Consider the following 27,675-nt stretch of genomic DNA (forward strand, 5'->3'; position numbering starts at 1 on the left):
TAGATCCCTTATTTATTTCAAAGGAGGCAGCAGAACTGTGGCTGTCTTTCCACTGAAGTGAACGCTCATGTCTTGATTCTCCCCAAATAGGTGACTATCACTAGAACAAGGGTGTCTCCTTGAGATTATTTCAGGAGAAGGATACATTCAAAGGAAGATCCTTCTCCAAGTGGAAATATTTTCATTCGATCCACCGAGAATGCTTTCCAACACAAATTGCTGCTCTAGCAAATAGATATACTGTATATATAGAACTACAGAGACACATACACCAACAAATTCATTTGCTAGAGCAGAATATTATCTATCTATCTATCTATCTATCTATCTATCTATCTATCTATCTATCTATCTATCTATCTATCTATCTATCATCATCATCTATCCACCCACCCACCCACCCACCCACCCTTACCAATCTCAGAACGAAGGAAACCTGAGTCAACCTTAAGTCTGTCAGGATCGCTGCTGGCAGCCGGCAGTCAGCAGAAGTAGTCTGCAGTACTGCATTCTAACCACTGTGCCACCTCGGCTCTTCAAGATGGGATTTAGACTGTTTCATCTCTTTCTCTCCAAGCTTATTAGCTTGGATGGAATAAACTATGTCAAAACCCTGAGGAAGGCTAAAAGTGAGACTCTAAGCTCTGATAATGCTTGAGAAGCTGTTCTTGTTTAAGATGGGATGAAATGAAAATTTCCAGAAGAGAAGACGAGGGGGCGGGTGGCAGTTGTACTTATGATGAGAGGACAAAAGAGGGATAAAAGTCTCATAATAGCATGGAAGCAAAGCGAAGCAAAACAAAACAAATAAACAGACTTTGCCTACATGCTATCATGAAGAATGTGATATATGATGAGAAACAGAGTTTCTCAAAGAATACGAACCAGTGAGAGGTTTTCCTATGCAAGTTATATGTCAATACGTTATTGCCATGTTTTTGTGATGGTTTCTGTTGATCATTAAATCACTAAAATGATGGAGAAGGACTGAAAATTTATAAATCAGTCTGGGCATATCTTTTTTAATGGGATTTTTATTCTAGAAGAGAACCAGCTCACTTTGACAAGAAGGCCCTTTTGATTGGGGTATTTTCCACTTTTGGACACAGATAAGGTATTCAGAAGTGATTTGACTATACAACTGTGCACCGGCAGGATGAATTGCATACATCTGCTTTTTTTCCTATTAGTTTTGGGAGTTGATGGTAAAAGAAAAACCATCCTGAAGATTCAGATGGAACAGAAGGATCTAGTGGGAGACAATTCAAGTGTTCAGTGCAACTCTGTCAATCTATGAAGGATGGGATTAGATTAGATTAACAGAGTTGGAAGGGACCTTGTAGGTCATCTAGTCAAATTCCCCACCCAAGCAAAAGACCCTACACCAGGGATGTCAAACTCAAGGCCCAGGGCCCAGATCCAGCCCACAGGGTGCTTAGATCTAGCCCACAGAGCCACCATCTCGTGGTGTCTCTGCCAGCAAAAATGGGCTCCTGAGCTTTGTTTTGGCTGTGACGGCCTCTTGCAACTCTCTACTAGTGAAAACAGAGCTCAGGAGTGCCCCACAGGACCTGTTTTTGCTGGCAGAGTGCTCGGGCCACCACAGGCACCCCCAACACAAATGATGTCAAGCTAGCCATGCCCACCCTGGCCACCCCCACCCCGCCCACCCAAGGTCAAACACAACCTAATCCATCCCTCGATGAAATCGAGTTTGACACCCCTGCCCTACACCATTTCTGACAAATTCTATGGGATGGTGAGATAGGATTTTCCCTTCTTGATCGTCTGCTGAGTTCTTCCATTCTCACCAGCCACACTGACTAGACGTGTGCCTGTGAGAAAATGATCTTTCCCCATGACACTCCCTTGGAATGAACCGATGTTCTCCAGGGACCCTTGAATAAATTTGACTACATTTTAAGGCTTTGGGGGATATTAAAAAGATGAGTAGCAAGGAGATTTGCAAAGCTCTAATTATTCTCTTCTGAAAGTATTATTTTAATTTTTTTTTAAACTCCCTGGAATGTTTCCCACCTGATTTTACAGAGAACAAAGATTGTGCGTGGGGAGTGGGGAGGAACAGAGTAGGAATTTAATCTTTATTTGATCTCTGGCAGTTTTGCCTTAATTCCTAATTGGCATGTCTGATTTGCTCCCAAGCTTAAGTTAAGTGGTGTTTTACTTCAGAGAAAGAGACCTTGACTTCTTCTGTGGAGATTCTCGGTCATCCAGGTCAGAGTTGTCCCAAAGGTGATTTTTCAAAAAGGCAACTGGAGTGTTTAGCAGAGCATTGTGATCAATGCAATTCAGTGAAACATGTGCCGATCCAGGGGTGCGCTTCAAAAATTTTAGCAATGGGTTCTCTGCCCGGTTGCTGGGTGGGCGTGGCCATGGTGGGCATGGCCTAGTCAGCATCCTGAACCTTGGCAGGGGGGGGGGTTTGCCCTCCCCGGGCTCCAGAGGCTCTCTGGAAGCCAGAAACGGGACCATGTCCAGCCTTCCCGAACTTCTGGGAGGCCCGTTTGTTACCCTTCCTGAGTCTACACCCATGCCCTGCACTTAACTGCATCCAAAATGGGCTGTGTAGGGACCAGAGGTGGTATTCAGCAGGTTCTGTCCAGTTCTGGAGAACCGGTAGCGGAAATTTTGAGTAGTTTGGAGAACCGGCCAATACCACCTCTGACTGGAGATTTTACAGTATCCTTCCCCTGCCACGCCCACCAAGCCACGCCCACAGAACCGGTAGTAAAAAAAATGGAATCCCACCACTGGTGGGGACTCCTGGGAGGGGAGGGGTGGGATGGGTGGGGCCAGCCAGGAGTGGGATTTGGGGGTTCTCCGGAACTGCGCAGAATCTTAGCTAGGGGCCTTCCCAAACCCCTGCGAACCCCCAGCAGCCCCACCCTTGTGCAGATCTATATATTGGTGAAACAAACAAACAAGAAAACAAATAAAAAACCCTTCCCAAACACATGGCATAACATAAGAGAAAAAGCCCACCAGGATTGGGTTCAGCAGTCCATTCTGCATTTGAGAGATTTTGAAGACAGCAAAGTCCACATTCTGGATAGAGAAGGCCATTGGTTTGAAAGAGGGGTAAAAAGAGGACATTTATGTTAACAATGAGCAGCCCCTCACTCAACTGAGGGGGAGGGGTAAGATACCCTCAACCTCCAGTCTAAAACACAGGGCTTTCATAAGTGCCAAGAAGACTCCTCAACCAATTGCACTCTGATTCAGGTGACCCTGAGGACACAGACAAACCGCCAAGTGGCTTCAAGAGCTCTCAGGAAGAGTGCTAATGACCAGATGACTGGTAAAAAAAATTAGGATCCTTCCAACACCCCCACCATCCTGCCAGAATTGATGAAGCTTCTTAGTTGAGAAGCAAAATGTCTTCTCCTTCCTCAAGGGAAAACAACAACAGGCCAGTTGCTTTTTGAAAAAGCATCTTTGAGTGACAATCTTGGCTTTCTTGGTTTTTTTTTTCATGTTTGGTACCTTTGAGTCTTGTTTTGAGTCCTGTCAACTGCCTGGATGAATCCCTGCAGGTTTCTCAGCAAGATTTCAGAAGTGGCTTGCCCTTGTCTCCTTTGTAGGGCTGAGAGGGAATGACTGGCCCAAGGTCACCCAGCTTGTTTTGTGACTCACAGCCTCCCAGCTTCTAGCCTGGGGTTTTAAACTCTACACCAGGGCTGTCCAACCTTGGCCCCTTGAAGCCTGGCGGACTTCAACTCCAGCTGGCTGGGGAATTCTGGGAGTTGAAGTCCGCCAGGCTTCAAGGGGCCAAGGTTGGACAGCCCTGCTCTACACCCAGCTGGCTCTCATCCATTAGCAATATCCCATAATTTAGTATGTTCCTTACTGTGGGACACATCTTCAGAAAGCCTCTCAGATTTGCTGCCAGCAATGAAATGAATACTTTCAGCTGTGACTGCACAACCTGGAAGCCCATATACAAAATATTCTCCAGTTGGGAGACCTGGACTCATGTTTTAATGAAAAATTACTAATCCAATAACTCACCCTTCCAAAATGTACTTAGCATAATACTTTAAGCAATTCATACCAGCTCTACACATTGGAACAGATAGGACCTGGCAGCTTCAACTTCCAAATTTACCATTTTGACAGAAAAACGTGACATTTCCTTGATATCAAAACAAAAACACAGGAAGAGAAACAGAACATGTTCACACCATGTACATCAAGGACATTGTGAAATCACAGGAGACATTGGCAGTATCATTTTAAGACTTCCGACCCCAAATAGAGCTACATGGCTGGATTCTCTAAGAAGACAGGAGTTGAGAAGTTGAAGGGAATTACGTGTCTATAATGTGGACATGTAAACTTCTGAGGGTATGGATAGAGCGCTGAAAACCTTGAGATGGTGGGTCCTGGGTGCCCTCTAAGTTTGGTGGGTTTTTTGGCAGATGTTTCATTACCAAACTAGGTAACATCATCAGTGCTTGGTGATGGTGTCACCTTGTTTGATAATGAAACATCTGTCAGAAAGCTACCAAGCTTAGAGGGCACCAAGGAGCCCACAGGTCAAATCTGAGATCTCTTCTATCAGAACCCTGAGATTGGACGATGGACAGAGGTGGGCTGCTGCAGGTTCGGATGTGTTTCAGGCATAAGCAATCTAATTAACGGTAGTCTTTATGACCAGTTATTCAGAGACTATTCAAAGTTAAGACCAACCCCAAAGGCACTTAGGACCTAGATTCAAAATTCCAATGGTTGGGCCTCCTTCTGTGGTCATATAACCAAACTTCGGGTGCTTAACAATGCAGAATGGATTAGAATAGAATAACAGAGTTGGAAGGGACCTGGGAGGTCTTTAGTCCAACCCCCTGCTTAGGCAGGAAACCCTACACCATTTTAGACAAATGGTTATCCAATCTCTTCTTTAAAACTTCCAGTGTTGGAGCATTCACAACTTCTGGAGGCAAGTTGTTCCACTGATTCATTGTTCTAACTGTCAGGAAATTTCTCCTTAGTTCTAGGTTGCTTCTCTCCTTGGTTAGTTTCCACCCATTGCTTCTTGGCCTGCCTTCAGGTGCTTTGGAAAACAGTTTAACCCCGTCTTCTTTGTGGCAGCCCCTGAGATATTGGAAGATTGCTACCATGCCATCTCTAGTCCTTCTTTTCATTAAACTAGACCTACCCAATTTTAGCAACCGTTCTTTATATGTTTTGACCTCCAGTCCCCTAATCATCTTTGTTGCTCTTCTCTGTACTCTTTCCAGAGCCTCAACATCTTTTTTAAATCGTGGCGACCAAAACTAGATGTGGTATTCATCCAGCTGCAGTTGCCTTTATGGCCATTTGCAGGATCCCACAATAGTTTCTTCTTCAAAAAACAAAGGCAATTACTTTCCATTTTGGGGCAAAACCATGCCCATAGCAAACCACTAGTTATTTTAATGACTACAGTATTGACTTAATGACCATGGTAATCACTTCACAACTCTCATGTTTCACTTAACAACTGTTACAAAAGAAGTTATAAAATCAGGTCGATTACATGATATGACCGACCTGGTTTACGGTCATTATAATATATGATCATAAACGGCAAGCTCCATTAGAGTTGTTATGTCAAAGATTACTTGTAAGTACACAACTCATCTCTCTTATAGGAGTAATGATTAATTTGGCAGCAAGGAGAACCCTGTGAGCCTCACTGATTAATTATATTTGGGCAACCAACTTTTTTTGGTTGATATCTAAAATATAGTACAGGTTCAATGAGTCTGCAGGGGCTTCAGCGGGAATCAAAAGACAGAGGTCACAATTGTATGATCAAAGCTACCCCTCCCCCATCTCTGTACATATGTTGAAGTTATACGCAAATCACAAAGGGGTGGAATTTTGATTGTGCAGTCACAACTGGCCTCTTGAAGCTTTTGACTCACACCCCAATGAATATCCCTATGAGGTGTGAGTGAAAAGCTTATGTCTGCATGCCACTGGATAATTTATCAATCCAGCCATATGATCTAGAATAATATAATAACAGTATAATATAGTGTAGAAAAATGGGCCAACTCTATATGTGGGTTCAAATGGAAATTAAGTATGTGATGTGAGTGTCAGGAAAATCTTTCACCTTTCAAATTAGGACAAGTAACACATCTCTTTAAATTCAGAAACAATTTTCCCTAAACATGCAAACGCTGGCAATTTCATAATTCATCTTTGATCGAGTAATTGCTTCAGAAGATATTAAATTATATTATTTGCTTCCATTTCAAGAGCAGCGTATCTGTTCTAATGACCCCTTTCTCCCCACTGCAAGCTTGAACTAATCTCACAATGAATATGGCAATTATTGGAGATGGGAAAGGAATTCAGCAGACAACATTTGATTATATTTAAAAGCAGGAAACAATATTCCTATTTAACTGGTGGCAGCTTATCTTAGTTAAAATTATCCCTTGTAAGGGGTTCAAAATTAGACCAATAAATTTCATACTGTTTGGGTAAATGACATCATAGGTGACTCTGTTAAAGGTGATACTTAAGGAGGTCTTAATACTGTTGCGTATTTGCTTCCTCTGATTTTTCAGTAAACACTTTCAATCCATTAAACATTTCCACAAGTGTATTCAGTTGCTTACCTTTGAGCCTCGCTCATTAAAAATAATTTCAACATCTAAGATTTTACCAAATTGCTGCAAAGAAACAGAAAAATCGCATGAGCATTGATGAAAAAAAAACGTCATGAGAATCATTTAAATTTGTATGGAAGGAACATTTCTTCATTTTAAGCAATGTTTACCAAGGGAAACTAATGGAATACTAAAAGACTTGCACATTTATGCAAATTTTTAAAGGGAGGTGCAATTGGTATCAATATTACCTTCCTTAAGTCCCAGGTGAAATATCTGTTTTGGCCATTTTTATAATTGGGATTGTTTTATTAAAGCCTTTGGAGACTTCTATATAATGCAATTCATAATTTTTGTTGTTGAATTTTTAATTCCATCTTATTCTTTTTTTTTACATTCTATAACAGACCTAATATCATAACATGAAAGGCTAAGCAATACTATTTTACCTGTAACATATTTTAATTTATTTAGTTTATCTTCTCTTCCAAACAGTTTCCCATGAAAACATTTTAACATCCATATTGAACCCCCAAAAAACATAACATCCATATTTTTTATCTTCTTGTGACACTGTTGGTAAACATCAGTCTCTCTCTCTCTCTCTCTTTTTTTTTTTTAGATTTTGCCAAGAGTAATATTTCGTTTAACCACTCTTACTTCTCTGATATATTTAAATATGTATGTTTATATAGTTTTCCATTCTTTGTGCTTTCCTCCATTTCTTCTCTTTAATTAAAAGCAAAATAACACAATAACAAGTTAATTAAATAATTAAAACAGCACCTGGATAGCAGAGGTAAGATTAATTAATAAGCATCATTGCAGCATAAATAAAAAGTTGGCATCACTTGCAAATTGCAAGCTGCATCTGGTTTAAAGGATGTCCTCTAAAAAGTGAATGAGCTCAAGGCAAAAGCTACATTTGGTTTGATTAACATGTATTTTAAATGAAAATTAAATAGGATTCAATACATTAATAGAGCTAAATTTCCCTTCTGTCACATTAGGGATTGCAGTTTCTCAGAAGACTGTAGACAGGATCTCTGGGGTATCATTCTCTCATCGGAGATTTTTGTCCCTAAAGCTGCAAATTGTAGATCCTTGTAAAGGAAGACTGCATGGTAATGTTGAAGTTAGGCAGATGTATCTCTTACAAACTGGTAAATAACATACTCATGGCTGACTGTCTGAAGATTTTGCAGGAAATCAATGTTTCTTGGCAACTTCAAGACGTATGAACTTCATTTTTCAAACTTCCCAGGCCAGCTGAAGTCCACACATCTGAAAGCTGTTGATGTTGAGAAACACTGCAGTAGATGTAGATGAATATATCAGTGAGAGGTCTTTTGTGAAGATTTACAGATCCCAACGTAGAAAAGGCAATTTATTAATTTTGTGAATCAAATTGTCTGTCCAGATTGGTCGCTGATTTGAACTGTCGGATCAAATGGTTTGCCTCCAAATACACCTGAGCATTTGGTGGCTTTTGTCAAATTGAATGAACTTGCTCGAGTCAGATTGATTTGACAGTCCAGACTGAGAATTTGGAACTGAGTCAATTCAAAGTTGATCAAGTCAAACAGACAATTTGCAGGAGATCTTACTGGCACACTCCTTATTTACGGCTTCTGAAGCCACAGTGCTCTCTCTTCAATCATTGCAATTTGTGTTTCCTTTGCTACCCAGTGAATCTGTAGAATATTTGGTGCTCTTTCAGTAACGGTTCAATAATTTTGAGAAGCCATAACAGGAGCTGGAGGGACCAATCTTAGAAAGAGCATATTAATTATTATGTTTTTCTGACACTGCTGGTGAAGATGAGACTCTGTTTTGCAGAGTTTTTCCAAAAACAATATTTAATTTAGTGACTCTTATTGCTCGGGTATTGTCCTCTGTTGTCTTGGTCACAGACAACGTGCCCCATTTCTCCAGGTAGATCTCAAAAAAGCAAAATGAAAAGGTAAAACCGAACTAGTATACTTAGCCTAGGCGATCATTAGAATAACTGGCAATTCTGAGAAGACAGGTGCCACCTAGTAAGTCAGATAATGGTAGGAAATAGGTCAATAAAGATTAACAATTGTACTTTTTTTTTTCCAAAATGAATTTTCACAAAACTGGTAATTCCCAGGAATTCCTTCTGTAGTCCTCTCCTTTCCCCAATAAATTCTCTGATCCCAAATCAAAGATGCATTGTTTATTTTTTTCCCCTTCTCTTTTCTAGAAAGCAGAATTTCTTTTAGATGTGCAGTGGAGAAGGTAAGAGAAGATGGGCTTATTTTTGTTGTTGTTCAAATGTTGGGGTGGTATACCTTTCACACGCATGTCCTTGCCCCTGCGTGAATGATGTTGAAAAAAAGAAGATCGTGTTCATTCTTTGGAGTACTTTTTGGAATGATTGTGTGACCCCTTGGTATTCCAAGGGGCACTTCTGATTGTCAATTTGTAGTAGCAGGGAGTAGCTTCAGATCATGCATGCATATTTATTTTCAGTACTGCTTTCCCCTCAGAAGGATGGTTTATCTTTTTATGAGTGTGTCTATGTGCATGGATGTGAAAGAGCTAAGAGAGAGAGTCTGCACTCCTTCCTTACTACATTACAGTAACAGAATAACAGAGTCGGGACCTTAGATGTCATCTAGTCCAAACCCACTGAACAAGCAGGTGATCCTACACCATTTTAGACAAGTAGCTGTCCAGTCTCTTCTTAGCCTCCAGTGATGGAGCATCCACAACTTTTGAAGGCAAGTTGTTCCACTGGTTAATTGTTCTCACCATTAGGAAGTTTCTCCTTAGTTCTAGGTTGCTCCTGTCCTTGATTAGTTTCCATCCATTGCTTCTTGTCCTGCCTTCAGGTGCTTTGGAGAATAGGTTGAGCCGTCTGTCTTTTGACAATTCCTCAAGTATTAGAAGACTGCTATCCTGTCACTCAAGTTCTTCTTTTCATTCAACTTGACATATCCAATTCCTGCAACCATTCCTCATATGTTTTAGCCTCTAATCATCATGGTTGCTCTTCTCTGCACTCTTTCTAGAGTCTCAACATCTTTTTTTTATATAATACGTTGAGCCAAACTGGATGCAACATTCCAGGTGTGGTCTTATTAAGGTTTTATAAAGTGGTACTAATACTTTTTGGAATGGTTTTATTCCCTTTTGGTTTTCTTCCCCAAGAATCATAACTGAGCCCAAAAGAGAAAATGAAAAATCCAACACCGCTTTAATTTATTAAATGGTGTGTGTGGAGAGTTGTGTAGGTGTATTCAATCAGTCAGAGTGGGATGCAGGACTAGCTGTGTTCAATCAGTAGAGCTTGGTCTTTCAGCTTTTTCCATGAAACTGGTGAACACTGGGTGGATTTATTTATTGATGAAACCCAAAATTCTCCAAGCATTTCCCAAGGGCAGAATTTTCTCTTCAGCAACATGAAGCTCCGCTTACTAGTACTGAAAAAAAAAAAAAGCCTTTCGATGCCTTTTACTCGTAATGACTAGTAGATTGCAGAAAAATGCAGGAAGTTCTGTAGAATGAAAAATGGGACCATGGCAGAGATAAAGCTGGCCATTTTTCGGGAGGAAAAAAATGCGGACGTTCCATATACAGCTCAGGAAAGCTTTATGGACATTCTCTTGCCTTTTGAAAGAATTTCTAAAGCAGCAAAATGTGTCTTGCAATAAATTGAAGAGATTCACACAAAGATAAATATTGAGGCATGAGAAAATGGAGAAATCAACTTTCAAGAAGAAAAAGTTCATTTTCCTAAAGCATTGTAATTGTTTCAGAACAGAACAAAATAGTAGAATTGGAAGGGACCTTGGAGGTCTTCTAGTCTGACACCCTTCTCAAGCAGAAAACCCTATACCGTTCCATACAAGTGGCTGAGATACAAATCCTAAACATCTTCAAAATATACTTGAATGACAGGGGTGATTCAATTATAGGAAATGATCCAATGAACTATATTTAATTTGATTTAAATCAGTTGTGGGTTATATCTTGGCCTGGCCTATTTTCTTTGTCTTGGTTACACCCTTTTTTAAAAAAAGGAGAGTGTAGGAAGTCCTCAGCTTCATGGAACTCAAAGAATAACAAAGGGACCTGGAGGTCTCTTCTTAAAAGCCTCCAGTGATGGAAGCACCCACAATTTCTGAAGGCAAGCCATTCCACTGGTTGATTGTTCTCACTATTAGGAAATTTCTCCTTAGTTGCAGATTGCTTCTCTCCTTGATTAGATTCCATCCACGGTTTCTTGTCCTGCCCTCTGGTGCTTTGGAAAATAGGTTGACCTGCCCTCTTAGATGAAAGCAGAGCTGCATAAATCTGAACAGGAGGATGTGTTAATCTAATCTCACCATGAAATCATTTCATTGGCTCCGAATTAAGAGAAAAGTCAATTGCTAAAACTGGGTAATGTTTAATAGGAAAAAGCCAGTGACCATGTGATCTTTTAAGGACAGGGGGGGAAAGTGACATTTTCTAATACACATCATTCAAACTGTCGGGGTTCTTTATTTCACGAGTCATTAAGATGACTTCACAAAGTGGCCTATAACATTGGTAAATCAGTATCAGGAGCAGAACCAATATACCAAATAATACAAAATACATGGTCCATAAAGACTTCATTTGCACGTGATCAACTATAACAATGGCTCCAAAACCAGTGATTAAACCAAAATCAATTCACCATGTTTTGTCTCAAGCCACAAGGTTAAGCCATCATGAGGTTTCTTTATTGGGTTTTATCATGCTGATACTAAACATATCCACTAGGGGTTGATGAAGATTCTCAGTCATCCAGGTAGAATTGTCTGGAAGTTGAATTATGGCACCTTGACTTATTTTCTAGACTATGCTATCTGGTGTGAGCCTTGGAAGCCATATTTTATTTGGAAGCTTCGAGGATGCCACATTCAGTGCCTGGGAATTTGGGAGGGGGGATTCATAGAGAGGTGGAAGATTAGACTCAACAACATCCTTTCTCAGAGAGTCAAGGACATGTGCCCTGCACCTGGAGAGGAGTGTCTGGAGAAATGTCTCCAGTTAGGATGGCGTTTTGATTGGGCCATGTGATGGGTGCAGGGGATGGATCTTTGAATTTCTTTTGGGAGGGAAAATCTAGAACACTCAGATTTGGGTTTTCCCAGATGTGCCAATATGACAACTCTAATAAAAATAAAAACTGTAATAAAATGGAACTTTGAGGAAATGCTTGTCTCAGAGTTTATTGGTTTGGAGTTGGTTAGTTGGAACACTGACATCTGGATGGCTGAGAATCTTCACTGACATATTGTCACAGACTTTGGGGAAGAAAACTTGAGGTTGGTGCAGGAATATACCCCTAAGAATTTTAGGAGTTGGCATATTCTGACAACTCTCTGCTTACTCCTATTCCCCTAACTTGTTCAGATTGAAGAAGCTGCTTGGTTGGGCAATGAAACAAGAAAACAAGTCCTGTTGCCATGACTCAACTTCCAAACAATACCCACTACAGCTTGTTAACCACAGTTGCTGGATAAGTAGTTTAAGATTCCTTTGGATTAATCCAGTAAGGTTTGGTATCATCTTTGAGCACTTCTCTTTATGTGATAGACAGATACAGCCTCAACTGAACAATATAAATTAACAACAATAGCAACAGCAACAGTGTTGTAATTTGAGAGACTTCCTCTCCTGGAACATCTATCTACATCAGATCTGGCAGGAGTTGCATCTTACGAGTTCCATGTACTATTTGATGGGACCCAGGAGGAAATGTTTTTTCTTCCATGATACCCATTTTTTAGAGACGCAGTGGCTCAGTGACTAAAATGCTGAGCTTGTAGATGAGAAAGGTCAGCAGTTCGGTGGTTCGAATCCCTAGCGCTGCATAACGGAGTGAGCTTCCATTACTTGTCCCAGATTCTGCCAACCTACCAGTTCAAAAACATGCAAAAATGCAAGTAAAAAATAGGGACCACCTTTGGTGGGAAGGTAACAGCGTTCCGTGCTCCTTCGACAAAAAGTCCTGCCAGCCACATGACCACAGAGATATCTTCGGAGAGCGCTGGCTCTTCGGTTTTGTAATGGAGATGAGCACCGCCCCCTAGAGCTGGAAACAACTAGCACATATGCGCGAGGGGAACCTTTACCTTTACTTCCCCCATTTTTTGAAAAAAAAAAAATCATTATCCGAGAACTTAGTTTGGCACCTAAATCAATTTACATCAAAACTTTATTGCACCTTTTAGGATGGGTTCGAAGAGTTGGCTCTGCAGTTGTGCCTAATGTTGAGCCTTAGCAACGGCTATATTAAATAATATTCACAGGTTGACTGGGATGACATGTTATCAATTTTTTAATCACAGTTTTGGGAGCTGCATGTTGTTGGGTTTATTTTTTTTTTTATGGTTGCTGTTTTTTTAATTGTTGTAAGCCACCCAGAGTCACACTGGCCAGATGGACTGCTACACAAATGTAGTAAATAAATAAACAAACCAGAACTCTTTAAGAAAGAAGTCCTTTGGAATATGAGTTTGGCTCCTGTATGCTGCTGTCAAAGGGGTATATTTAAAATGTTAGCCTTCCAATAATGTTAACAAACCCACTACAAGCATCTTAATTGAACTGCAAATTATTTCCTTTTACATGGTAAAAGGAACCCATTAATAATACGACGTCTTCTTTCATTTAAAATGCAATTAGTTAATGAATTAAGATAAATTAGTCTTAAATGGTGGGCTACCCTTAGTTTCAAGAGAAAGCATATCAACACTTTTGTTCCCTTTGTCTACCTCTGTGTTAGAAAGGCTTAAAAGGTAAGCTGCATAGTAAAAGAGGGAGTGGAATAATTAGTTTGTTTTTCATTGCGGTAAAGAAAATTGCAAGTCTCTTCTTAAATATACGTATATATATATTTAAAATCTGTACTGTTTCTTGCAGATGTTCTTTTTTTTTTGTTTGTTTGTTTCTTAATTGGGAATTCCCAAGTGGGGAAACTTTGGGGAAAGCACACACTGAAATAGCACAACCAAGTACAGTGGTTTCAAACTGGTTTGAAACTCATCAAATTTGGTACTCAACACATTTTGATGCAAACATTTTGTCCCGATACTCATCATTTGTTCAGTTCTCAGTGCTGACAACCTAGCACAGCTGACATTGGGTGAAGAGTCGCAGAGGAAGATTCAAACTTGAACTAAGAAGGAATGTACTGATGATGAAAGGGATATGAAGCAGTGGAGCAGCCTGCCACCTGGCCTCATAGGTACCGCATCCCTTGGAATTTTCAAGAAAGAATAGGCAGCCATTTGTTTGAGAAGGTGTGAGGATTCCTTCATTAGGCAAGAGTTGGGACCAGCTGACTCACTATGTCTCTTCCAACTCCATGGTTCAATGAATCCCTTGGACTGCATTCCTTATGCTCCTGTATTTTCTGAATGGACTTGACACATTAGTTAAGACAATGTCCATGTTTCGGCATCTATGTTCCATTTTTCCATTTGATACTAGAAAGCTTCCATAATGGATGGTCATATTTCTTCACCACAGTTGATCTTCCATTTGAGCATCATATATTTTGCTAGGAGAATTTGCTGCTCTCCTTCTCAGTTAGCAAAGGTACCTCGTGACCATCCTGCTATGGTAGTATTTCAGAGTTTTGGAGTTACATTTATGCCAGTCTGTGGCTCTGCATCTGCTGTCTTCTGTGCTACCAGAATTAGGAAACTGCCTTCTAACTATTTCCAGAAGAGCTACAGGACAATCATTGTCAGTTCAACCTCAGTTCGGTGGGGTTTGTGTCAAATGACACCTTTCATCAACTTCAGGACTAAAAGATCTGGTAGGAGCTAATAATACATCTTTTTCCAATAATCCCCAACTTTTTTGGCCCCGCCCCCCCCATCCCTGGTTGCATCCCCCCCCTAAAATAAAAAAATACACCCCCCCCTTTTTTTAAAATAATTTTTTCCCTCCCACCCCCCTTTTTACCAAAATAAATCTTTTACTTTTTACTTTAATTTTTCCAAAAAACACCCACATCCCACCAAAATAATATATTTACCCCTATCCTTTTACTCTTAAAAAAAAAACCCCCAAACTTTCCCACCATAATCTTTAAAAATAAAAAAATTTAAAAAAAAAAATCTTTTTTCTTTTCAATTCTTTTTTTTCTTTTTTTTTTTTATGCCACAAAGGAGTTAAAAAATCCAGTTCATTCATCTAAAAGCATAGGTGTTACCTCCTTAAGTCTATAAGCTGTATTAGATGTGATACTTTATAATCTATTGTTCTTTTTTTCTTTTCTTTCCCCTTCTTTCCCTTTTGTTTTCTGCAGACTCAACACAGGAGTGGAATACCAAAAAGAAGTAGATGAGTAAATTGCACAATTCAGCATCAAAATGAGACTGCCCAGCTAAGTCCTTAGCAACTGAAGAAGACGTGGTTTGTTGAGGAGATGTCATTGTGCTTGGCCCCTCTACATTTTGCCCCAAGGTTTGGATGACTTTGACTTTAGTTTTTCAGAAAACTTAAAAATCTGACTTTTCCCTCAGGCACTGGGGTCAGGAATTTGGTCAGCCTCACCTCCATGCTTGAATGAGAAAGTGTGTTATTTGTGGGTCTTGACCAGTGGTGGTATTCAAACTTTTTTACTACCAGTTCTGTGGGCGTGGCTTAATTTGTGGGTGTGGCTTGGGGGCCATGTGACTGTATGGGTGTGGCTTGGTCACATGACCAGATCAGCATGGGTTTGTAGCCATATGACTGGGTACGCGTGCTGAGAATGAGATGGGCAGCCGTAACAGCTGAATACATACATAGATACATACTGAACATAAGTAAGGAAGAAAAGCAAAAAGTAGAGTGTTATAAGGAAGCCATTGCTTACCCCAAACATTTGTCTGAGGTCCGGATCCCGAAATCTGAAGGGAATATTTGAAACATGCAGCCGTTTGGGCTGTGATTTGTTCTCTGTGTTTTCAGAAGATTGTGTCTGTTGCTGACCGTCGGTCTGTGCTGCATCATCCGTCTGCTAAAAGAATTTGGGAGACAGAGGAAAGAGAAAGTTAACCGAGCGATCAGAATCTATTTTGCACTGAGACTTTTCTGTTCCCTTCCAAAACTGCAGTGCAGTTTTTTGGGCAAGTGCCTGCAGCAATGGCGGAAGAAACAAACAACCTGCAAAGAATCGCATCATCATCATCATCAAAAGCAAAGTTTAAATCAGATTGGGCTCTCCTGTTGGTTCATGTCTTGAGATGTGGGACCTGGCAAACTTCTCCCAAGGTGCTGCCTTTGAATTACTATTGTAGAAAGTTAGCTTAGCTTTAGTTCAGTTTACTTTATTGTCATTGTACCTCATACACCAAAATTAAATGCCATCTTCAGTGTATATTGTAACTATAAAAATAAAACACAAACACACCTCCTTTGCATTCTATACAATTGAATTGAAAACCCCCGATATTGCATTAATATTGCACTGTACAGTAGAATTCAATATATGCCCTGGGATAGAAGCTGTTTTTCAGTCTATTTGTCCTTGTTTTTATTATTCCTGTATCGTCTGCCAGATGGTAATAGTTCAAAAAAAAAAAAGGTGCCCAGGACAAGATGGATCTTTAGGAATGTTTTGAATTTTCTTAAGGTAGCAAGAACTATAAAGCTCTTCCAAAGAGGGGAGTGGGCAACCCATGATCCTCTGGGCAATGACATTCACCCTCTGGAGTGCTGTCCTATCTGCCCCTGTGCAATTGGCAAACCATACAGAGGTGCAGTATGTTAAAATGCTCTCTATGGTGCAGCGGTAGAAGGTCACCAGCAGTTCTCCATTCGGTTGTTGTTTCCTGCGAAGTCCCAGGTAGTATAATCTCTGCTGGGCCCTTCTGACCGGGGCTGCAATGTGGGGCCCCCAGGTCAGGTCATCTTTTAGGGTAACACCCAGAAACATAAAACTGGCCACTTGCTCCACTCGGTCTCCATTGATAAGCAAGGCTTGGATGTCCAATCTATTCCTTCTATAGTCCACCTTCCTCTCTGTTTCTAAAGCCAGAAACTCGGAGCTTCAGCTCCCTGCCCCCAGCAGGTATTTGGTGCCCATTGAGAAGGACTGGGCCAGCCTATCTAGAAACACAAGACATTTAGCTCCAGGGTGATGGGATTATCCTTCAGGGCAAAGCCATTCAGCCACAATAGAAACTGCACAATGAAACCCCTTCATTGCATCAGCCCAAGGTTCAACCAACTGCCACAGAGAGGAAGGTGTCAAGCCAGTGTGGAATTCAAAAACTTTTACTACCAGTCCTGTGGGCGTGGCTTGGTGGGCATAGCTTTTATTTTTTGCAGCCCCCACCCATTTTTGGGAGCTTCTTAACCACAGAGGAGCCTCTGGAGGGTGGTTTTTGCTCCCCTAAGGCTTCTCTGGGGCTCTGGAAGAAAAGGAACAGAGCATGGGAGGGGCTCGCAGCACCCCTCCAAGCTCCGTTTTGGGAGCTTCCTCGCCTCAGAGAAGCCTGGGGGAGCATTTTTGCTCCCCTAGGGCTCCTCTGGGGCTCTGGAAGGCAAAAATGGAGGGGGCCTGAGCTCCTCCCTCCATTTTTTGCCTTCCTGGGCCTCAGCAAGGGGAATGGTCTTACCTACACCTGATTATCGGGAGGGAAAAAAAGAAAGAAATAACATAGGCGAATGTCAGGCAGGCGGGCGGGGTGAGTTTGGCGACCCATGCCAAATTCTTGCTACCGGTTCACCGGATCCGGTGTGAACCGGCTGAATACCACCACTGGGTCAAGCTATTCTCCAAAGCCCCTGAAGGCCAGACAAGGAATAATGGATGGAAACTGAACAAGGAGAGTTTTAAACTGGAAATAAAGAGAAACTTTCTGACAGTGAGAACAAACAACTAATGGAACAGCTTGCCCTTAGAAGTTGTGGGAGTGCCATCACTTCAGACCTTAAAGAAGAGATTGGACAGCCATTTGTCAGAAATGGTGTAGGGTCTCCCACTTGGGCAGGGGGGTCGACTAGTTGACCTACAAGGTCCCTTACAACTCTGATTATCTGTTAATTCTGTCAACCAGGTTGACTTAGACAACCTACAAAATCAGCTGTGACCCCTGCATAGCCACATGGGAGTCTGACTACAGCCAATAGAATACATGCTCTTACCACAGGAACAGGAAGCTCAAGGGCAAAGCCCAAGTGACAGTATAAATGACCGTCTCTCTCCACTCCATGTATTCAGCTGCCCAGGATCTCATGTGGAACCCATGTGGTCCTGTCCATCCATAAACCATCTTTCCAAACAGCCACCATGTTTTCCATTGTATCTTTCCACCAGTGTCTTTCTCTCCACTGGGAACTGAACCAGATGGATATTTCTTCCGACACTATTCAAGATATGTTTGCTTGAAAGTTTTGCGATTTGCCCAGAGAAACTTTGCAGAGTAAGATGTGTGACATACACGTTAAATTAATAAATAAGACTAAAGGTCAACTCTTAAAATATTTCTACTGTTTTTTTTTTAGAGTTGGCAACAGAAAGGGAGGGGGGAAAGGGGTTTGAAAGAGCAGTGCAGCAGCTTGGAAATTAAAAGTACATTCCATAGTTTTTCAAAGATAATAACTAGGTGACTGAAGTTTCTGCTGTGCAAAATTCTTAACTGGAGAGCATGATTGATGACTCTTGGCTATGGATGTGTCCAATTGGAGAATATGAATTCTGATATACCCAGGCGGTGGGGGGAAACCAGGGTCAGGGGTGACAATGAATGATGTGTCTCAGGGTCGGCTACACCCAGGCAGTCCCGAACATGTTAACTCCCAATAAATCCTTTTGAAGTTTTGGAAGTTTGGCTTGAGACTCATGATTTAAATGGGGAGTAACTGCTGGAATCCTGACACTAAGATTCATTTATTACAGGTAGTCCTCGACTTACAACAATTCTTTTAGTGACTGTTTGAAGTTACAACAGCACTGGAAAAAAAGTTACTTCTTACCATTTCTTCACCATTGCAGCATCCCGATAGTAGCGTCATCTAAATTTCGAACAGTTGGCGCCTGACTCATATTTACAATGGATTGCAGTGTCCTGGGATCATGTGATCCCCTTTGGCAACCTTCCGACAAGCAAAACCAATGAAGGAGTCAGATTCGCTTAACAACCTTGTTACTAACTTAGTAACTGCCGTGATTTCACTTAACAACTCTGTAAAGAAAGGTCGTAAAAATGGGACCAAAGAAATGGGACAAAACTCACCAAAGAAACGTCTCAATCAGCAGGAGAAATGTTGGACTCAATTCAGCGGTGGGATTTTTACCACTGGGCATAGCTTGATGGGCAGGCTTTGCAAGCACGCACACACTTTGCCTGCACGCACACGCCAAAAGCGCCCTTTGCACAGGCACAGAAGTCTTTGCGCAAGGCGTAGAGGTGTTTGCGCAAGCGCAGAGGCATTTTGACTCGCCTCCTTCAAGCCTACACTCTCCCAGTCGCTTCAGCCGCTGGCACGTAGCACTTTGCTGTGTCGCACAAAGCAGGTGCCCTTCAAAAGCAGAGGATAAAGGTGCTCATCGGAGCAGAGGATAAAGGTGCTCATCTGCTGCTCATCGGAGCTACCGGCTCAGCAGAACCAGGCCGAACCAGTAGAATACCACCACTGGTATCAATTGTGGTCATAAGTTGAGGAGTAACTGTGTTCCTTGTCCGAGGATGTGTTCTGTGCCTAGATCAGCCTTTCTCAAATTACTTTCTGCTAGAAGTATTGGGATTAATAGATTTTTTTTTTCTGCCTGTGTGATTTTAGCGTGTATGTATTATTATTCTGGCAAATAAATGAGGATCTTACTGGCTTTCACACCTATCTCGCCCTGTGGGAAGTCAGGGATACATATCACAATGCTTATTTGGTAATTATTTTACATAACAAGCTGGATTAAAAGGTGCTAGACAGGAAAGAATTATGCGCATACATGGGTGAATATTTGCATGTGGGTTTCTAATCATTTTCTTCAGTAACTGACTAAGAACTAATCTCAACCTTTAAGGATCACCTAATTTTCACTGGATGCTTAGGGAACAACAGAAAAGAGGATACCAAAAGTCCTGCTTCATGAATGGGAATCTGTTTGCAGCAGTAAAACAACAGCCCGTTGTTTTATGAATGGGTTTTATATGAAGTTTTGACCTGGTCTGTGTTTTTATGAGGTGGTTTCAAAATTGAAAGTACTACGATAGGAAAGTCCAGCATAAAATTGTTTCTTATGTTAATAAAAGGTTACAACATCATGCTTTCACTTCTTAATTGTTTGGTTTAGTCTTGTCCAAATATTTTTTTTTTCCTGAATCATTTTGACACATCCAAATGGATTGGATCAAAGCCCAGTATCTACAAGAAGAGTAAGATCATTTTAATTAGTATAATTTAAGGGAACTACATAGCAAGAACAGCCAAGTGGAATACGACATGATCTATCTCTAGTCTACAACACAGTCCTTTCAGCAGTTCCAAGAAGTCTCCAAACTCATTTGCCCTACTCAGGTCACCCTGAGGTCACAGATAAACCTCCAAGTGGCCTCAACGTCTCTCTAAAAGGAAGCAAATGACCAGCTGTTTGCAAAGAATATAAACCCTTCCATTCCCCACCATCCAGTCAGAGCTGAAAAACCTTCTTGGATGAGAAGCAGAGGCGCTGTTCAGCAGGTTTTGACCAGTTCTGGAGAACCAGTAGCGGAAATTGTGAGTAGTTCGGAGAACTGGCCAATCCCACCTCTGACTGGCCCCGACCCCATCACGGGCATATAGGGAACAAAGCTGTTACAGAATCTGGAAGTCCTGCCGTAGCTACTTCGAAACCTCCTCCCAGAGGGGAGCAACAGAAAGAAACTGTGAAGTGGGTGTGTGGGGTCTCTAACAATGCTTAGAGTTTAGAGCCTCTTATTCAAGGTATTGCACGTAAGCACTCACCACTTTCTGCATGGTCAGTTCCCACAGGTTAAAGTTGCTAAGGTTGAACAACACTGGGTCGTGCCATTCCAGTCATCCATTGTTCAACAATGGTTGACAAATGGTTAACCAAACCTCAGCTCAGTGCCATCTTTCAATCTCTCTAGAAGTACAAACTTGCAATCGCTCCAAAAATTGCACATGACCTTCAACAAGATAATATCAAACAAATTGTACCTCTGTTTATAGAATCAAGATTGGGCGAGCAAGGAAGTGCCTCGGAACGCCACCTAGAACTGCTTTGCTAAATGTATTTGGAGAGTTAGATTTATTTCGGCAATGAATATGCACACACAAACATAGCAACCCTATTGCCAAAGACTCAAAGATGGTTTTCAAAGGCCAAACATGGCACAGTAATTCAGCCGGATGAATTAACAAAAACATCACAAACATATGTGAATAACATACACACATACAAAATCCACACAGGAATACATTTTCCTGCTAATCTATGCTTCGGTTTTTCCAGAGCATGCGGGGTTGTTGTTGTTTGCTCAAATTGAGCCCAATATTTCTGTTGTTAAGTGAGACAGATGTTAAGTGAATTTACCTCCATTTTACAACTTTTCTCACCACAGTTGTGCAATTAGTAACACGGTTGTTAAGTGAATACAGCTTGCCCATTGACTTGGCTTGTCAGAAGGTCGTGAAAGAGGATCGCGTGACTTTGGGAAACTGCAACCGTCATAAATATGAATCAGTTGCCATAACCATGAGGCTGCTACAATGGATGTTACAGATTAACCGAGTTGGAAGGGATCTTGTAGGTCATCCATTCCAACCCCCCCACCCAAACAGGAGACTCTACACCAGTGATGGCTAACCTTTTCCACTTTGCATGCCAAAAGTGTGCGTGCGTGCATGTGCTCGTGTGATGCAATGCACGTACGACTCTCCCTGTCCCCCTGTGCATGCGCACACAACCCCCCACACACAGCACCACCTCTGCGCATGTGTGCGCATCTCCCCCGTGCATGCACGGCAGATACCCAACAATCAGCTGGCTGGCGGGGGGGCATGCACGCATATGCATTGGGGCACTTCCAGGCGACCTCTTGCATGACGGCAGAAGTAGCTCTGCATGCCACTTCTGGCACGCGTGCCATAGGTTCGCATCCACATTTCTGACAGATGGCAATCTAGTCTCTTCTTGAAAGCTTCCAGGGATGAAGCTCCCACAACTTCATAAGTCACTTTTTTCAGTGCTGTTGTAAGTCAAGGACTCCCTGCATATTAATTTTGGTGTATCCATCTTTTTCAGAGGATAATTGTATCAATAAAAAAGAGGGAGATGGGACAGCAATTTTAAAGTACAATTTTAGTTTATATCCCAGTCAGGGGTGGGATATGACAGGGTTAAGTACCGGTTCGGGATTTATGAACTTCCCTGCACGCTGTGAGCCACGCGCCTGTAAATCGTCATCAGCATGCTGTGTGCAGAGATGCAGCCTTTGAAACAGCCCTTTTTTCCTGCTTTTTAAACTGCAGCTGTGCCTCGTTCGGCAGCTGAAGTTGAAAAATCAGGAAATAAAGATCAGGTAAGAGCCCGGGTGGGCGTGTGGGCAAAAACATCAGCAGACATAGAACCGGTTCTATGTCTGCTGCTCTTCAGAGCTACCGGTTCTATAGAGGTGGACAGAACCAGTAGAAACCCACCCCTGATCCTAGTTGAAGGAAGGGGAATTGAATGCATTTCTTTGTAATCCTAAAGCAAACTTTCAGAATTCCTTAATCAGCACTGTCCTAAGATGAGCCATGGTGGCGCAGTGGTTAGAATGCAGTACTGCAGGCTGTTTCTGCTGATTGCCAGGGGAGTGCAGTTTGGCCGTTCGAATCTCACCAGGCTCAAGATTGACTCAGCCTTCCATCCTTCCGAGTTGGGTCAAATGAGGACCCAGATTGTTGGGGGCAAGAGGATGACTCTGTAAAGCGTTTAGAAAGGGCTGTAAAGCACTGTAAAGCTATATATAAGCCTAAGTGTTATTGTTATTGCTAGGAAGTTTACATTTCTGATACCCAATCGGGAAGACGACCTTAAAGCATTAAGCACTAATGTCAGTTTGGCCTAGTGATGAAAGTACCAAGCTTGAAACCAGGAGACTGTGAGTTCTCGTCCCACACGAGGCATGAAATCTGACTGGAAGAACTTTGGACTGATTGCCAAGAGAATGTGAGTTCTAGTCTAATAATAAAGGTGGATAAAAAATCAAATAAATAAATTAGGACGTCAATATTTTTTTAAAAAAACCTCACAACCTGTTTAGTTAGTGCTATCTGGATAGTAATTATCAGGGATTCCCCAATACTTGGGGAAGATTCATGGATAGCTATAAAATCCACCATAGAAATCTCATTACGACGATAAGTGTCAGGTCTAATACAACTAAACAATGTTCATAAACTCTGGGACTATTTCCATCCTCCTTCTCAATCCTTTTCAATTTGTCTTTCTTCAATATAATTTCAAGTACTAGGCTTCTTCCAAATTCCTTTTAAATTGCCTATCAGGCAAAATGTCCGCCTCTATACACACAGGTGTATCTAAGAACAGGCGTAAACTCTGCAAATAGAGAGATAAGATGTTTTAGCTGAGTCTGCTTTAAGAATTGGCTGTGTTGTGGAGAAATGACATTACAACTATAGAGGCGTCGTTCCAAAATTCCATATTCTCCAAAACATTCCATATTGGCATGTATTAACACACATCTAGGGAGATTTTGCTGTTCCAGTGTGTTTTGCGCAATCTGTATATATGTATGTGATTGCTTTTCCCTTAATGCAAGCATTTTTACCATTTTAATAGGAGTCTCAAACCAACAAAAATATAGGAAAAATATGAGTATTGAAAGTATGTACTGCATTTTGTAATTTGCTGGCATGAGGACTACAAAGTTTTGTGTAGTGTTATAGTAGCATATAGGGGGATAAATAGAATAGGGTTCATAAATACGGGCAGGAACAGTGGTGGTATTCAGACAGTTCACCCTGGATTGGGAGAACCGGTAGCAAGGATTTGGCATAGGTCGCCGAACTGTTCTGGCTGCCCCCAACCCCTGACCTGGTCACCTGGTTACCGCTGGCTTGCTTGCCCCGCCCCACCCGCCCAACGCTCGCTCGCCCTGCCTGCCTGACGCTCGCCCCTTAAGGTATTTCTTTCTTTTTTTCCCCTCCCGATAATCAGCTGTTCATACGATCAGCTGTGCCGGGATTCCCCTTGCTGAGTCCAAGGAAGGCAAAAAATGGAGGGAGGGGCTTAGTCCCTTTCTGAGGCTCAGAGGAGCCTTCTGGGAGCAAAAACGCCTCCCCTCAGAGGTCCAAGGCCCCAAAAATGGGTGGGTGGGATAGCTGCAAAAGAAAAGAAAAGCCACACCCACCCAGTCACATGGCCATACCCATCAAGCCACACCCACCAAACCACACCCACAGAACCGGGTAGTAAAACATTTTGAATCCCACCACTGGGCAAGAAATGTGACTTCAATAAGCTTGCATTAAACAGGTAATGTGATGCTCTTTACAGGTATGCAATGATTGCCTCTCCTGTAGAACTTAAGAACATAGAATAATAGAATTCAAAGGGGACCTTGGAGGTCTTCTAGTCCAACCCCCTGCTCCAGCAGGAAACCCTATGCTATTTCAAACACATGGCTGTCCAGCTTCTTCTTGAAAGCCTCCAGTGAAGCACCCACAACATCTGAAGGCAAACCTAATGATTAATTGTTACACAATTTGACTTTGGTCTTTATTTGACTCTTTGCAAAGATTTTTTTAAAAGACAATAACAATAATACCATCAGCTCACTGTCTGCAACAATACCTTTACCTCCATCAAACTTCATCATCTCTATTCCAGATCCTTGGGAAGGACTGGATAGGTGGACAAAAGTGCCAAATCCATCTAAACATCTGGCTGACTATGTGACCAAACTTAATAATAAAAAGTATGATAAACTGTCATGCTTCAAAGTGAAGCACCAACTTTTATGTCAGCATTCCAGAAAACATCCACTCCAACAAATAACTCTTGAGACAGACATTATTTGGGTTGTAAACTGGCACATCTGGGAAATCCCGAATCTGAAAGTTCCAGGTTTCCTTGCAGTAACTAACAAATTACAAATGCACCCCCTGCACCCATCATCGCATCACATGCCCCAATCACCATCCGTCCCAACTCAACCCAGGTGCAGAAATAACATGACCTTGACTTAGCAAAAGAATGCTATTATGTCTAACCACATACACTCCAATAAATTCCCCCCCTCCCATTTTCCCAGGCTCAGGAATGTGGCAGTGTGGAAACGTCTGGTGCTAATATGGCTTCCAAAGCTGACATTTTAATTCTCATCTTGATTGACAAAATGGTCTAACAGAATAGAATAGAATACTTCATTGGCCAAGTGTGATTGGACACACAAGGAATTTGTCTTGGTGTAAATACTCTCAGTATACATAAAGAAAAGGTACATTTGTTAAGAATCAAGACCTTAGGCATTTGTTGAACCTTAGTAGGCATTTGTTGAAAATAAAAAATACTGAGTGCCCCCAGACCAGCCTTTTTTTTTTTTTTTTTGGACACATCAAACCACCCAAATTAATGAACAGATAGTGAAAAGTTTCCTGGTCATTTTCCCAAGGTCCTATCGGCTGGATAACCCTTCCTTGATGAAGGGAACAAACTAAGATCACTTGCAATTTCCTGTTTCCTTTTACCAAGTTGCCCAGCATCTTCAAAGCAGGGAAAGGAGATAAATAAAATTCAGTTTATTTTATTTTTTGTAATCTAGGAGTGGTTCCTCCTAATCCACCTAATCATGTAGATCTCTCTTGTTCAACTCCCCCTTGCATACAGTTAGGTGGAATAGCTCCAAATTCAAAACAATTTGTGAAACACAACTCAATGCTTCAAAGGATTCTGGCTTGAGTACTTTAGACCAGTGGCCCTCAACCTTTTGGGCGCCAGAGACTGGTTCTGTGGAGAAAGGTTTTTTCGTAGACCGGAGTTGCGTGTTTTCCAGGTTTCCTGCATCTCATGGATGGGGCTTTGCTTATTTGCGTGGCCCGGTTTCTGGCATGCCATGGCCCGTTGCTTGGGGTTGTGTATCCCTCAGAGGTGGTATACAGCAGGTTCTGACTGGTTCTGGAGATCCGGTAGTGGAAATTTTGAGTAGTTCGGAGAACTGGTAAATACCACTATGACTGCCCCCCCCATCTATTCCCAAGTCCCAGTTGATCAGAGTCCCAGCTTATCAGCTGGGTCTTCTTTTTGTTGCCCTGCACAGGAGAACGGAGCTGGAAAGCAGGTTAGTGGTGTGGGGAGGGAATGGGGATTTTGCAGTATCCTTCCCCTGGTATGGAATGGAAATTAAGATTTTGCAGTATATCTTTCCCCTAGAGTGGAGTAGAAATGGGGATTTTACAGTATCCTTCCCTTGCCACGCCCACCAAGCCACACCCACCAAGCCATACTACACCCACCAAGTCACGCCCACAGAACCGGTAGTAAAAAAATTTGAATACCACCATTGGTACCCCTGCTTTAAACCGACTGCAAATTCCCTTGATTTATGGATCCGAACTCCATAGGAAGGGAGTTAAATTCAGATGAACCAAAGGAATAATTTTATGGAATTCAAAATAACGAATGCAAGATAACTGCCTTGGAAGGAGAAAATGTGTCCTGGACTATAAATCTGCACTATATACATTAACTAATGTCTGGCTTCGTTCTAGCTCAGAGATTTGAGATATCATTTGTCATCTCTCTGGAAAAGGTCATTTCCACCCGTTTATGGCCTGCCTTTTCACAGGCTCTGCTGGGATTGTATTTTTAATTTAAAAGGTCTGATAAACAATTACATCTTTGACTCCGGATATTGATGGTGGTTTCTCAGTTGGACTGGGCTATAACTCCGGGAGGATTATGGAAACAGCCAACCAACCCAGACTCCACAGAAAGTGGGAGTTAATTCTTTGGTGATCTAGGAAAATAGCCAGTCCTGGAATTAAAGACTCCCACATCTCAAAAAATAAAAAATTGCACGACATTCCTATATTTGAAAATCACCCAAAACTGAACTATTGTTTTGACGATGAGGAATGCATTTGGCAACTGCTTTAATCTGGAACTCTGGATCTCATTTTTCCATAATCATTTCTAACTCAATCAATAAGGCAGAGCTACACAAGTTTAATCTCGGTGAAATTTGATTTAGGTATTGACAAATGCGCAGAGAAATGATATGCAGGGGATGCATGCATCTTCACAACAGAATGTGTCTTCATATGTCAAATTTAATTTATCATTCTTTAGCCAATTTGCATTCCTCACAATGGCACAAGGCCTAGCTTTCGAGAAAGTCCACCACCCACTCCTCAGCTTTACTTTCAGGTCGGTTTGATATGTTACTCTTCTTTTCCTATCCTTTCCTTTATTTTCCTTTCCTTTCCTTCTTTCCTTTCCTTTATTTTCCTTTCCCCTTCCCTTTCGTTCCTGTCCTTTCCCTTCCCTTTCCTTTTTCCTTTCCTTTCCTCCCTCTTCCTTTCCTCCCTCCTCCTTTCCTTTCCTTTCCTTTCCTTTCCTTTCCTTTCTTTCCTTTACCTTCCCTTTCTCCTTTCTTTTCCTTTCCTCCCTCTTCCTTTCCTCCCTCCTCCTTTCCTTTCCTTTCCTTTCCTTTCCTTCCCTCCTCTCTCCCATAAAATGGGAAGAAATAGGTTATAAAATGGGTGGGGGGGAATCACTTAACAACCATCTCACTTAGCAACAGAAATTTTGGATTCAATTGTGGCCATAGGTTGAGAACTTCCTTATCAAGATTACCTCTATACGCCACAGCTTTGCAGAGATGCAAGTATGTTTTCCTCCTCACAAACCTTGATTTATTTTTCTGATAAGTATGATATAAATCCTGATTTATTTAATGCACATTTTTATAGCTTTTCTGGTTTAACATATGATAAAAGTGTACTGAAAAAAAGAGCAGATCCTATGTCTTATATATGGTTCATGGTGGCTGAGAGTTGAATAGAAATTCCGACACAATTATTAATCCCTTTTTTTTAA

General features: G+C 41.6%; 1 protein-coding gene across 11 annotated transcripts in view; it reads right to left on the reverse strand.

Moving 5' to 3' along the window:
- RBFOX1 (RNA binding fox-1 homolog 1) overlaps positions 1-27,675 on the reverse strand; it is a 1,983,080-nt gene that overhangs the window by 161,076 nt on the left and 1,794,329 nt on the right. For all 11 annotated transcript variants that reach the window (XM_087973167.1, XM_087973163.1, XM_087973172.1 and 8 more), the window contains 2 exons: positions 15,496-15,639; positions 6,633-6,686 (listed from right to left, as the gene is read on the reverse strand). In XM_087973167.1, coding sequence (XP_087829293.1) covers positions 6,633-6,686; positions 15,496-15,639 — 198 coding nt within the window. The remainder of the gene's footprint in view (positions 1-6,632; positions 6,687-15,495; positions 15,640-27,675) is intronic.

Source organism: Notechis scutatus, chromosome 12 (assembly GCF_049901735.1).
Source record: "Notechis scutatus isolate UNSWTSFEM ecotype Mainland chromosome 12, rNotScu1.2, whole genome shotgun sequence".
In the NCBI taxonomy this organism is placed as follows: Eukaryota; Metazoa; Chordata; class Lepidosauria; order Squamata; family Elapidae; genus Notechis; species Notechis scutatus.